The sequence below is a fragment of the Microchirus variegatus genome (genome assembly GCF_963457635.1).
Source record: "Microchirus variegatus genome assembly, chromosome: 16".
In the NCBI taxonomy this organism is placed as follows: domain Eukaryota; kingdom Metazoa; phylum Chordata; class Actinopteri; order Pleuronectiformes; family Soleidae; genus Microchirus; species Microchirus variegatus.
The window spans coordinates 11187808-11202103 of record NC_139817.1 but is presented as its reverse complement, the minus strand read 5'-3'; the positions used below and the strand labels follow the sequence as shown (position 1 = coordinate 11202103).

Here is a 14296-nt window from a genome sequence, read left to right as displayed (position 1 = left end):
CTTCAATGTGACCCACTGATTCCCCTGAACTGGACACATCTATGATTATTATAGTCCGACCTGTATATCCATTAGAGCGGCAATGAATTATTATTTCCATAATTACTTAATCATTTGGTTCAGAAAATGTCAGAAAATGCTAAAAAAAAAAAAAAAAAAGATTGTTGATCAGTGCTTGTCAAACCTGGAAATGACGATGTTCTCGAATGTCTTTTGTCCACAAACCAAAATGATTCAGTTTTAATGATTTCTTTGTTATGTGGAGCAAAGAAGCCAGAAAATATTCACATTTAGAAGCTAAAACAATCAGAATTCTTGTTTTAATCATGAAAAAAGCTTCAAACCAATTAATCAATTATCAAAATAGTTTTTTGATGTCAAGTTGATCTCCATCTGTTTGAGTCTGTCCATGTCATCAGAGCTGATGCACACAGGCTAATTCAACCTCTTAGATTTTATCTGGGTTAGAGTTAAAGTTACCCCATTAAGGTCAAATAACACGGACGCTAATGAGTGGGTGTTTTTCCAGGTGTGGGTGTGGCGCTTGTTTTCTTCTCCCTGCCTGAGTTCGGTCAGGTCAGGTGATTTGTCTTTGTCAGAGCTTTTAAGCGGTCTCTCCTCTTGTGTTTCCTTTTCCCTCAGGCCAATGAGAAGGTGGTGGATGGCAGTTTGGTGCCTGATGCCAATGGAAAAGATCCAAACCCAGGCGCTCAGACCGAGGGCTCCAAGTGGCAGAAGCCACGTCTCAACCGTAAATCTCTAATGAAGTGCTGTCTCGTCAAGTGGATCATCGCCAGCACCACGCAGCAAGGGCCAGGTATTACCACCACACCGAGAAAATCTATACAAAACACACTCGTATTGAACGCCTGCTTGAAAGTATATGACAGCCAAGGGGGAAGGAGGAAGAGTCACTTGGGACGTACAGACACTACAGAATACATGCATTTTAAAGCAACTGCCCCATTTACAGTATAGATATACATTCAAAATTCAGTGTTCGTGCCTTTTCTTCTCCTTATTCAGTATTTACAGCACAGACCTCTCTATTACTTAAAAATGTCCGTCTGGACTTTGTTTTTGCTTATTTAAACCATTAAAGGGCCAGAAATATCTCCTGCGAGTAAGTGCTTTTGCCCATTTTTTTCAGAATAACTTTCAATATCTGGCAGTTGTTTACAATTTACTGCATTTTAAAATGGTAGTAAAGCAAAAAACACTGTAGATGTACATGAACACCAGATTCTGCATGTTATACTTGAAATTTTAACAGTATAAAACATATTTAAAGTAAAATTTGTTTGAGTTTTTGTCTCAATGTCCAAAAACCGGACCACTATGTACAGGCGTTTTTCCAACTCCCTCCTCTCTGGTGACAAAGACGCTGATTTACTGGCTTCCTGCAACCACGTCGGCTTTGACGTGCAATTTTTCCCCATAGCACAAACCGTGGCGTAATTGCGGTGATACGAAGTGCACTTGCGCAAACGTGTTTGTGTTAAAGGATTAAATCTATAGAAATATGCATTTCTATTCAATATACACTACCGTTCAAAAGTTTGGGGTCACTTAGAAATGTCCTTATTATTTAAAGGAAAAGCACCTTTTTTAACTGAATATAACATTAAATGAATCAGAAATGCACTCTAAACATTGTTAATGTGGTAAACGACTATTCTAGCTGCAAACATCTGGTTTTTAATGGAATATGTACATGGGTGTATAGAGGCCCATTTCCTGCAACCGTCTCTCATTTTGCAACTCCTCTGATGGATAAAGGTGTGAGTTTTAATGGAAAACACACAAAAATTGTAAAGGTGACCCCAAACTTTTGAAAATTTGACTCCACACATGTGCTGTGTGTGCTCCCTGTAGAACATCACTTTACAGTCCAGTCAGTGGCTCTGACCCTAGTTTTAATCAAAAGTGACAATGAGCTGTGTGAATGCTGCGGGCATCGCAAACAAGTCTCATCTGAGAATATCACTTTGTCTGGGCAGCCGGACTGATTTATTGTTAGAATGTATTATCTTTCTCGGTCATTGGTGCATTGATATGCAGATTAGAAACTCGACGATCCTGCTGCTGTCATCAAAGACTCATTCACTGCTGACTTTATTTCTCTGCCAGCAGACAGATGCAGGCTGTCTGCCTTGGACATTGGCCCATTTTAAGACAGTAACAGCCAGAGCATAAAGCTCTCCTGGCTAACAAACCATTTCCTGTAAATCAGAGACGTTATAATCATCATATTTAAACATCAGCAAGAACACGGTCTTGTTTCTTTTGATTTATGTGATCTTTAGCTCGGTCTAGAGTTGGACTCTAGTACACTCTTAGAAATAAAAGTGCAAAGTTGAACCATATAAGGTTCTTCGGCTTGTCCTCATAGGAGAACCCTTTTTGGCTCCAGGTAGAACCTTTTTTATAAAGGTTCCACCTTGAACTCTTTAATTCAGGAAATGGGTTTTTAAGGTCTATTGGGGTCTTACTGGAACCATTAGTGTTACCAGGAACCATTAGTGTTACCAAGAACCCTTGAACCAAAACCCCTTTCTTTGGGAAAGGGTTTTTCAGAAGTAAATGGTTCCAGGTAGAACCTCAGCCCTTGTAGAAGGACACTTTTGGAGCCCTTATTTCAAAGAGTGTAGATATGAAGTAATGTGAAAGTCCTGAAGCTGAAACGACATTCTTAAGAGCTTTATTCAATACAGTTGCCTTTGTTTCATTACTGCATGATTTCATCGCCATCTGCTGGTTTGTAGATATTATAACACCCAAATGTCTCCTGCAGTCTTAGCTCGGCATGTTGATGGTAGCGTTGCAGTGATCCTCAAATTGATTTGTTTTGGCGTTTTTTCTGAAGATTTCAGGTCTTTTGCGGTCAAGAATGCTCACCACAGAACATATAAGACTTGTTTTGTCGTTGCCAGAAAATGTTATGCCTATGCTTTATATGAATTTGTGAATCACACAGGATCAGCACCAGAAAATGTCACACTGTGTTTTGAGTCGTTTAATTTACCGCGCACATACTCTGTTAGAAATAATTTGTTTACAGCCAAATAAGCTTTGTCATCACTGAACAAACTGACCGTACATTATGACATAATATTTTGCTTTGGCCTTTGGCCGGAAAATCCTATGCTGTGAGGTGTAGCGTTGGTGAAACTGACGGCAGCACTGTCGGCATCTCCGGGTGCTTAAGCCACCTCATTCTTATCTGTGTTTAACAGAAGAACGTAGACCGTTCAGCACTTAAAGGGCATTAAACATTATGGTGTTGCATTATTTTTTATGGCAGGCATCTTACATGAGCGCAATTAACACACCCATTAGTAATATAATGCAGAAAGATCCACAGGGGTATGTAATACCTTGCCGAATGGTACCGTGATCTCACCGTTTTGTCATATTTATTTATAAGTGGAGACAAAGTGAACAAAACAAATCAATCGCATCAAATCATTTGATTGAATCAAATCAAAACATCATCAGGATAAAAAAGCAAGCTTAAAATCTATAACTTAAAGTTGTATACATTTAATGTATGTTAAATATCCACTGGAAAAGTGTACGAGTAAAAGAGAGTAAGAGAAATTCACTGTGTTGTTTCCCTGTCCACTCCAGCATATCTGTGGTTTGTCATCAACTTCCTCTCCGTGTTCAGCTGCCTGTATTTTAACATATCTCCACTGCAGACCCTCGGTTTTATTCTTCTCTGGTCAAGACGTTTTTTTTTTGGTGTTTCAACGGCTGAAGTAGCCCATGTTGTTTTCCACACTGTCACATCTGTCACTGTTTCTCATCAGCTTCCTCTACTTTCAGCCATTTACACCATGTAGCATCTGCACTGCAGACCCTTGTCTTTCGCCGTCTCTGGTTGAGATGTTTTTGAGATGGTTACTGAGACTTTTTTAGGTCCGATATCAAGTAGTATTTTCAATGCTTAGCAGATTCAGTAGCTGCTCTCTACACTTTATACTGCTGGCATCCCGAGCTGTGATATTGGCTGAAAGGCTGAGTGGCACAAAAAACACCAAACCAAAACATGAACAGTTTACTTCAGAGCGACTTATTTCTTGATCAAAATATGGATATTTGCTCAATTTTGACTCACCGTTATTTGATTGGTAACTAGTGCATTTGTTTTAGAACAGGAGTGATTGTTTAATGCTTTTTTTGTACGTTGTCAGTCTGGTGGCAGCTGCTCTCTTGACTATCTGTAATCCGAAGAGGGGGAAGTAGGAGTTGGTCCCATGCACTAATCTAAGCAAGTGGATCTGAAAGTATAACTGTTTCTAGGTCTTTTAAAAATGATTTCTACCTGATAAAAGTTGGCGCCCGCAATGTCAGGAAGGGCTTTAGAGAGAAGAGACAGGATTTGTGATTGCAGAGTGAGAGTTGTTCAAAAGGGCACCAAGTACTTGTGATAAACTCTGGACGGCCAAATGAAGATTACTGCTCACTCATAAAAGCAATGTTAAATGATCATTCTACATATGAATACATCGCTCCAGTAACTGGAAGATCACAATTTTATGACCTCAAATATATAAAGAATTGTTTCATCAGAACTCCAGAAGAGTGATGAATTCCCCATGGTTTTTTGCAGTTAATAATACACCTACAACATTGTCCTAACAGTGCTTTGCAGCCATAGATTTTGTTTTTCATAGCCTCTGGCATTATCCTATAAAGCTCATTAGTTATTTCAGTAGTTGTTTGACTCAGACATTAAGCACAAGCCCATTTAGAGTCTCTAACTTACATAAACCCTCCTCAGCCACTGAAATGCATTTCTCTGCCTGCTCCTTCAACAATATTTTATCCCCCAACAATTGATTTGCCCTCCTCCTCCTCCCCCACCACCGCCGCCACCACCCTTTCCTACTTAAACTGAGTCCATTATGTTGTGCAGAGTCATCAGTTGTGAACTATACGCACATTCGTCTTTACGCTCATTTGTCCTCCACCGCAGCGCGATCGCACAAAGAGGCAGGAACGAGGAACAAAACGCGCACTCAGGGAAGCGACGATGCTCGACCTGTGAACTGTGCGACACGTCAACTTCCCCGTTCTTAACTACAAAGTCGTGGCTGTTTGGTTGTTTTTTTTTACAGTCACAGTGGCCACATTGTTTCTGGGCTCTGAGTTATCGAGCCTGTGTATCGCTGAACGACCCAGTAGACGCACAAGCAGCGCCACAAAGGGCAGGGCAGGCTCCTTCACTCTAAGTGCATATCCCAAACCATCAGTGGATGTGGATCAATGCTTAGTTTTACAGCTTTGCATACTTGAAATGACTGAGCAAATAAAGACAGCTCAGACTGTCAATCAGAGTCTATTAGTAAAAAAAATTCCTTCAGTAACAACCACACACACACACACACACACACACACACTCACCGCTCAGGGCAGAGTGATGGAGGATGTGGAGTAAGTAGGGGTGGAGCCCCTGAGTTGATGGAGTTGCAGGACAGATCCTAAAATGAACAGGAGTAGAAACGGAGATGGATGTTTGGCGCGTGGACATAGATTTGGATCATTTTGGACAGTTAAGACTGTGAATTTCACTCGTCATTTTGCGAGAACACATGATGGACCTTGGACCTGTGTGTACAGAAGAGGATGCTCTCCACTCACTCTGAAAGAATGTTGTTTTTTTTCCCCCCATCCCTGACTGGTCAGTGGTTGAAGTCATGGGTTTCATTTAAGTGAATATAACTGCTGATGATGCCTGAACAAAAGCGCTGATAAACAGGAGGCGGCTGGAGGGAAAAGGAGATGATTGGCAGCAGGTGATGCTGGTGGACGCGAGCTGTTCTCATCAAATTATCTGTTTAGGAACACCCAGAGGGGACACAATCCACAATTCCTTCAAATCGAAGCTTCCGCACAGGTCGTGTCTAATGCAAGGCAACGATGGGGTTGGACGGCATGGAAGTGCTTGCCATTATTGTTGTGATTGGACTGTTTATTGTCGTGCTCAAACAGTTTGGGATTTGGGAGCCCTTATCACTGGAAGGTAAGGTTGTTGGTGTTCTGTGCAGCCGTGAGATTCTCAAGCATCGCTGTTATGACTAGTAGTAGTCACACAGGGTCTCGAATAACAGAAGTTAAAACAAAATAAATGCATACGGTATATAACCAGCAGCAACTGCAGTGATCTGTCCTTTAAAGTCATGTTAACTGTGTTTGGTACATTTGATTGACCTGTGACTTTCTTCTCCCCCCTCTGATTCCTTCACTGCTCCTCTTCACTCCCTCCCTTGTCTTTTTCAACTTTCTATTTGAATATAATTCATGTAAAGATGGTGAGTACATACTGTACATGTGTGCCTGCAGCGGAAGTTTCATTTTAATCCTTTCCCTCCATTTATTTAGCTTCTTGTTATTTTTTTAAAATCATATTTAAATTGAACTTTTATCCCCTTTGGCTGATTTATAAAACTTTGTTATGGTGGGTTCAGTTAAATGATTGTTACATTATCCCAATTTTCTTTCTGCCACTTTATCTAAATGTCAGTTTTGGTTAAGGTTTTGCTCAGTTTTTGCAAAAAGAAGAAAAGAATACCTGCCCTTACCCTAACTGCTATAAGTTACTCTTGATCATAATTTCCCCTCATCTTTTCACCTGTACCAAGGATGAAACATATTTTTAACCAGAATGTGTCTTTTTTTGTGTCTGTCTGTTTGTGAGCAGTAAATCTTAACAGATATTGAGTAAAGGTTTTGGGGATGTGTAAAGAAATTTTGTTGGTGATGCACATATGAATCCGAATTCAGGAAGTGTTGGCGGTTTATTCTCCTCTGATTTCTTCCTTTTGTTTTATCCTTTTTAATGATTACATCCGGTATTCATGTCTATTCTTCTCCCTCCCATTTCCTTGTCTCACTATTTCTTCTTCAACCTCTCCTCCATTTGTCTTTTGGTTTGTGAAGATGGTGAGTTTCTTCACCTCTCGTCTATTTTATTTTTCCAATATGTGACTCCTTCCCTGCCCGTTCTTCCTCTTTTTGTTATTCCTTCTTTCTTTCTTGTCTTACCTTCTTATCCCACCCACCCCGTTTTGTGTGTGCGTGTGTGGTTTTTTTTGTGTGTGTGCTTGTTCCCCAATGACAGATAGCTGTGACGGTGACCTCGAGCTCTCCATGGTGCGTCACCAACCCGAGGGCCTCGATCAGCTCCAAGCCCAGACCCAGTTCACCAGGAAGGAGCTGCAGTCTCTTTACAGAGGCTTCAAAAATGTACGATTAAACAGATTCATGATGCAGTAAACTATGAAAAAGTCATATTCTAAGCACAATAATATGATATATATGGACAAAAATATGTATTTACTAATACTATTAAATATCTCATTCATCGTCTGAATAATCATCATCAGTCACAAGAGTGGGAGATGACTGTTCTTTGGGGTGTAGTGAAAACCTGGCTTGCATGTGCATATACAGGTTTAAACATCTTCTACCGCGTTATCCTCCACATGAAGGTCGCTGGTGCTAATCCCAGCTGACATGGGGCGAAAGGCACAGAGAAAAAAACAACCATCCACTCTCACACTCGTGGGGGTCAATTTAGAGTGTCCGATTTGCCTAATGGGTCTGATGAAAATGTTTTCACTTGACTCAGCATTCTGGCCTTTAATGATATTCTCGTTATTGATAGTAAACCAATATGCAGATATCATACAATTATAACTAGAGACATTATAGAGAATGATTTATCCCAGATTTGCCCAGAAAGACAAGGAAAAATCAGCTTCTCTGTGTCTTATATCTATTTATTTCTGGGGATGAATGTCAAGCTCACAAAGCTCACAGAGACAAACATCTCTCAGGTTATGAGGATACCGTTCATTCCACGCCCTCTACTGTCCTCATCCGGGCACTGCAGGCAGTGGTTGTCTGTATTTTACTGAAAAATATCAATAAAATCAAAATGGGGCAAACGGTTCAAACTATTCACAGTATTTAGGTCATGCATGTGTCTGTTCTCTATAATCACAGATGCTAAAAGTCCACACATTTGTATTATTAAGACAAATTATAGAACATTTACTATAATGTCAGCACACATAGTAATGGATTTATTTTAGAAGAGATGAATGTTCAGATTAACAAAAACCTGTCTTTTATTTGTTTACTTGTTGGTAGGAATGTCCCTGTGGACTTGTGGACGAAGAAACATTCAAGAACATTTACTCACAGTTCTTCCCTCAAGGAGGTGCAGTATGTTTTTCCAAAAATGTTGACCATAAACAGTCCAGTTCAGTTTATTACCAAATAATAAAAAACAGATGATGTCTCAGATGTTTTTACTTTTGGAAGTCGCACACAACCAATCAGTACAGAAATCAGTACAAATTGTGAAGGAAAAAGAGTTTGAGAAGATTAGAAGTGTTAAAAGAGGTAAAACAAGTACAACAGGGCATCATATAATCAGTATTATACTATATTGTATATGTGATATTATTAGAATTATTATCACAACTGCAAAAGTATTGTTCAGTATGCGCATTATCACTTGGCACAATTATTGTAATCACATAATCTCTTTTAATGTGCATGTCTTGGTTATGAGGGTCATGGTGGGTCACATGTTTATGTTATTAATTCAATAAGAAATGAAAATTATAAAATGGTATTTTTAATTTTTTTTCAAGTATATACATTATAGATATGTGTATATCTATATATGTCCATATATATATTTATGTGTATATATATATATATTTATGTATATGTATATATGTGTATGTATGTATATAATATATATATGTATGTATGTGTGCATAGGTATATATTTTTTTTTTCATTAAATGTGTTATTCACCATCATTTCACGTTCATTTGCCTCACTTTATGTCCATCACTTGTCCTCAGATGCAACCACGTATGCACATTTCTTGTTCAACGCCTTCGACATGGACAGAAGTGGCTCCATCCGCTTCGAGGTGAGTTCATCTAACACCGTACGTCACTTCCTGTCATTCTGATGAGCAGCAGCATTAACACTGACAGAGTCTTTGTTTCACAGGACTTTGTCATCGGCCTGTCCGTGTTGCTCCGAGGCTCCGTGACAGAGAAACTCCGCTGGGCTTTTAATCTGTACGACATCAATAAAGACGGCTACATCACTAAAGACGTACGCTCACAGTACTCGTACATGAAATCAGAATGTATTGCTGTGTGTTGATGCACTTTATTCACTTTATTTGTGATTTCTGTAGGAAATGTTGGCAATAATGACATCCATATACGACATGATGGGCAGGTATACTTTACCCAGTGTACGAGACGATTCCCCTTTTGAGCATGTGGAGAAATTCTTCCAGGTGTGTTATCTCTATAAAACTATATACGTAAATGTTATTACAGACAGATATTTTAGTGACACATCCTGTATTTATTGTTTTAGTGCTAGAGTTGTTCCTTTAGCAAGAGAGAGAAGATCATAATGAAGTAAAATTTTACTTCTACAGTTTAAAATAAGGGGATTAAAAGAATTAAAAACTCAAGTTCTGCACAAGTAGATAAAGAATAAAACAAATTATAAGAGAAAAACTGCAAATGTCAGTTAGTGTCACAGTACTTACTCACATTCCCTTAGTGAAACTGGCCTCCGCTGCATATGCTATAATAGTATGCTATGCTATATAAAGTATTCGGGCGCCAACATTACACCAACATGGACTGTAATGACATTCAAATACAAATACAGTACTGTAATATGGAGTCAGTCCCGCCTTTTGCAGCAAAAACAGCTTCCAAACGTGTGTCCATTCATTCTGTAGAGCATTTTCTAAGGTCAGGCACTGATGTTGGACGAGAAGATCCGGCTCACAATCTCTGTTCCATCAGAAATGGAGATTGTTCTTTGTTCCACTTCTGATGGAGCAGAGATTGTTCCGTGCTGGATGGGGTTGAGGTCAGTGGGGGCTCTGTGTGCGGAAACCGTTGCCACCAAGTTGGAAGCATAGCATCATCCAGAATGTCTCCGTCTATAGTCCAAAACAATATCCACTCTCTACTTTTACAGTTACAGTTTGTCACATGTGATTTACTGAAACAAAGTGTTCAGGTTTATTTTCCTTTATGTTACGTCTCAAGATTAAAAGTCTCTCTCGTGCATAAATGTGATATTCCACAGAAAATGGATCGCAACAGAGATGGAGTGGTGACAATAGATGAATTCATAGAAACTTGCCAAAAGGTAAAAAAAACTCTGATAATAATAAAGTATGCATGATGTAATGAGGCTTTAAACTACGTGGATTGGCTAACTTCAACAGCACATCTGTTTTTCCTCACCAGGATGAAAATATAATGGCTTCCATGCAACTCTTTGAGAATGTCATCTAAGCGTCTTTCAGCGACAGACGTGGTTCAGTGACGCTGCATCGTGCTTCCCAGGTCTGAAAGAGTCACGCGACATGTTTTTTTTCCTACATTTGAATACAAACACCCCTATTTTTCCAGGCAGACTCTGTGCAGAAAACTCACTTGAAAGAAAGAAATGTTTCTTTGCATGACAAATTCTTCTTCTTTTTTTTTTTTTCTACACATGCAAAAGAAAAAGAAAAGATGCCTTATCGTTGCTACAAGAGCATGAGTGATTGCCCCACAAGTTAAAGCATGTGATGCGAACCACAGTTGTTGAACAATTTTAGAAACTCAGGCATAAGTGGGATTGGAATTATATTGCACTGCAGAGAACGTAGTCATTTATTCAGATGTTTTTATTAGAGTATGTCGAGTATCATCTTTTTTTAAGTTCCTCACAGACGGTAATAATAAATCCTAAATGTGCCCAGATGCTCTGACTTGTTTTTATTAAAATGCACAGTATGCAATAAATGCTAAAGTAATATCTTATCCAGGGGTGTCCAAACTCTTTTTTTTAACAGTGAACGTTACACACAAATGCATTTTCTAAGAATTGGATTTTCACTGTCACAAATATAATTTTTTAAATGGCAATGTAACCAAATATAAGCCACGCAGGAGTGAAACAATCAGCTTTTCTTTCACATCTGGAGTCAAATAACATAATAACAAACCACAACTCCTTACCAGCCTTATGTGACTAGGGCCGATTTTCTGTCCTACTCTGTCCCGGGCCATAAATAATCCCTTCTAAAATCGATGCTGTGGACATGTCACATCTAATCTATATAAATGCTGATATCTTGCATAGCAGCTGCACTCAATATGTGGTGATGAATTTGAACTAGTGCGCCTGCAAAGCCACAAAAACACAGATCCAAGCCAAACAAAACGGCAATTGTCCAAACTGTGCCCTGAGGACGATCCTCTAAACCCGTGACTCAAAGAAAAGTCACTTATTTGATGTCGTTTCACAAAATTGTCTGTTAATTCTTGGAGTTTTTAACCAATCACATATTCCCGAACAGTCGTCTCTCTTGTTCGATGTATTTCAGGCTACATCATCGTCTTGTAATGCCACATGAATAGTGCGGGTCTCTTTGTCGCCTGCCATTTAATTTTTACTCAAATGTGTTCACTTGTGCTCTGTCCTCATTGTGCGTGACGGATCTTTTCACAGAAGCACGCTACAGATTCCACAGATTGTTTTTCTGGGTTGATGATAAGACAACAAAAATAAGACACTGAACCTTTTTTATGAATTACACAACCATTCAAAAGTTTGGGGGTCACCTACACAATCATTTTTTTGTTTTCCATTAAAAGTCACACTTTTATTCATCAAAAGAGTTGCAAAATGAATAGAAAATATAGTCAAGACATTGACAGGGTTAGAAATAATAATTTTTGTTCAAAATGATAATTTTGCCCTTTTGTCAAAGAACCAGCAAAACTGTTTTCAGCTGTGCTAACATCATTGCACAAGGGTTTTCAAGGGTTTCTAATCATCCAATAGCCTTCTAACACGATTAGCAAACACAATGTACCATTAGAACACTGGAAATGAGCCTCTATACACCTATGTACATATTTCATTAAAAACCAGATGTTCGCAGATAGAATAGTCATTTACCACATTAACAATGTATAGAGTGTATTTATGATTTATTTAATGTTATATTTACTGAAAAAAAGTGTTTTTCCTTCAAAAATAAGGAAAACTTCTAATTTAAAGGTTTTTGAAATTACTTAATATAAAAGGTATGTATTTATAATAATGGGAAATAAAGTCACTGCTTATTATAATAATAATAATAATGTGTTTGTTTGCGTGCACATTTGCTGTGTCATGAGATGAAACCAGGTGCCAGAACTTGTGGCATGTGAAATGCCCCATCATCAGAAATCATTGAGCCTGCTCTGTATTATCAATCGATAACCAATAGCAGCGCAGGGTCTGTTTTTGGGGGGGGAGGAGCTGTGCTGTGGCTGTTGATATGGAAATGATATTGAAAACCAACATGCAGCTCTACTTTACTGTAAGTGTTGTGATTTGGGAGGGGGGAAAAAAAGAAGGGGACCAGCGCTGCAGCATCGCCACGTCTCTGCCTCACCTGTCACAAAGGTACGTAAAAAATATTGAACCCATATTCAATGGATTCTTATATTATCAACACTAAAAGATGTGATTGTTTACCTGTTGGTTTTAACCTTGATTTCAGTTTCTAAACATGTATTGATGTAATTTAATGTTTTGTTTAAATTAATAAATAAATCATGGGGTAATGCATTTATCTGAGCCGGGGAAAAACAAAAACACTATGACAGGGAAAAATATGCATCACACACACACATAATGTCCAGCTAATCCATGTGTTGACAGAACGTGTGGATTGTTCTGGACGTCTTTTGTGTTGGTGTGACGTTGGCTGTGCAGTGATCAGAACTGAAAGCTTTTATGGCAGTTTAACATTCTGGAAGGTCCAGTGTGTAACATTTATGGGCCGTTAATTGGCAGAACTACTCATATTCATGTTTGTTTAAGTGTATAATTGCTTTAAAGTAAAAAAAAATGTGTTGGTAGCCTTAGAATGATAATTTTAGCTATACTATAGTACATTTATACAGTGCACTATAAAAACATTTTAATGGTAGAATATTGTGAGGTGTGTGCAATGCTGAGTAAAGCCATTAGGTGGCAGCAGTGAACAACAAAGCTCCTGTTGTTGTAAATTTTGTGTCGGAATCAGGATATGATAATGCTGCAAAATAATAATATGCATCATAAACTGTTTTTACATTTCATGTTTTGAAGCAGAAGCATATACCGCACTGATGAGGGAAAAAATATGGCTCCGCCCACATAAATCCAACGTGTAAATCAGCAAAGTCCATTTGTTGCACTCACTGATTCCCACACATTGTGCCTTTAATTCCTATTAATATACTCTGTCCAAAAATATATCAAAACATCAACAATCTAATATTATCCGCACGAGGAAGAAAACGTTTCAGGATTATTTCTGTCCTCTGCGTCTCCATGTGACACTTTAATATTATTATGATTGTGCATTGATGTGTGTTTTTGCAGCGTGTGCACTTCCCAATAATGGCCGACCTGCAGAAGCTTGCCTCGCTCTGGGTTTGGCTGTTGCTTATGGCAACACTGTGCCCAGGCGCACAGCATGTGTACAGTAAGCACACTGGAGACAGCTCCAGAGGACGAGGAAAAGGTGACGGCAACAAAGTGTCTCTCTCTAAGAGCAAAGGCCTCCTCCCAAAGCCGGGCCTGAAGTGGGCAGGAGCGGCTGCAGCTGGTATGGTGGGGGGCACGGGCACTGGGTACGGCCTTGGGTTCCTCGGGAAGCCTAAGCACGGCTCTGGGAATCGTCACGGCCACAGGTCCGCCTCTGATGGAGATCAACAGCGTTACTACAACCAAGGCCAAGGATATCACAACCGGAGAGCCTTTGGAAACGCAGCTGCCCTTGCTCCCTCAACTCACTTCCTCTGTCTCACATTTGTGGTGTCTTCTCTCGCAGTCTGGGCAAGAGGTGATTCATTTATGCTCTGATCAAACCAAATAAAAACAACTTTCAAATTGGCTTTTCTTCCTGTCCTTTCTTGTTTATTTTGGGATGATTGTCTTAAAGTCTTAAATTCATATTGATATCCTGTTGACACGTGGTAGCTGTATAGAGGCCCATTTCCAGCAACCATCTCTCCAGTGTTCTAATGGTACATTGTGTTTGCTAATCGCGTTAAAAGGCTATTGGATGATTAGAAAACCCTTGTGCAATTATGTTAGCACAGCTGAAAACAGTTTTGCTGGTTCTTTGACCAAAGCAAACGTATTATTTTGAATAAAAGTCATTATTTCTAATCTTGTTAGAAATCTAATCTAA

At 39.1% G+C, this 14296-nt stretch overlaps 1 protein-coding gene across 2 annotated transcripts; it reads left to right on the top strand.

The window, feature by feature from the left end:
• Positions 1-670: 670 nt before the first annotated feature.
• On the top strand, positions 671-10433 carry LOC310938128 (calsenilin-like; the record flags this gene model as incomplete). Of its 2 annotated transcripts, none has more annotated exons than XM_083902570.1 (8): positions 671-817; positions 7127-7251; positions 8161-8230; positions 8889-8959; positions 9043-9150; positions 9236-9340; positions 10156-10218; positions 10320-10433. In XM_083902570.1, 8 exons carry the CDS (start codon positions 763-765, stop codon positions 10365-10367), a joined length of 645 nt encoding a protein of 214 aa, XP_083758696.1. In that variant the 3' UTR covers positions 10368-10433. The 2 variants fall into 2 exon arrangements, with proteins under 2 accessions (XP_083758696.1, XP_083758695.1); XM_083902569.1 differs by lacking the exon at positions 671-817 and adding an exon at positions 5926-6028.
• Positions 10434-14296: the final 3863 nt, after the last annotated feature.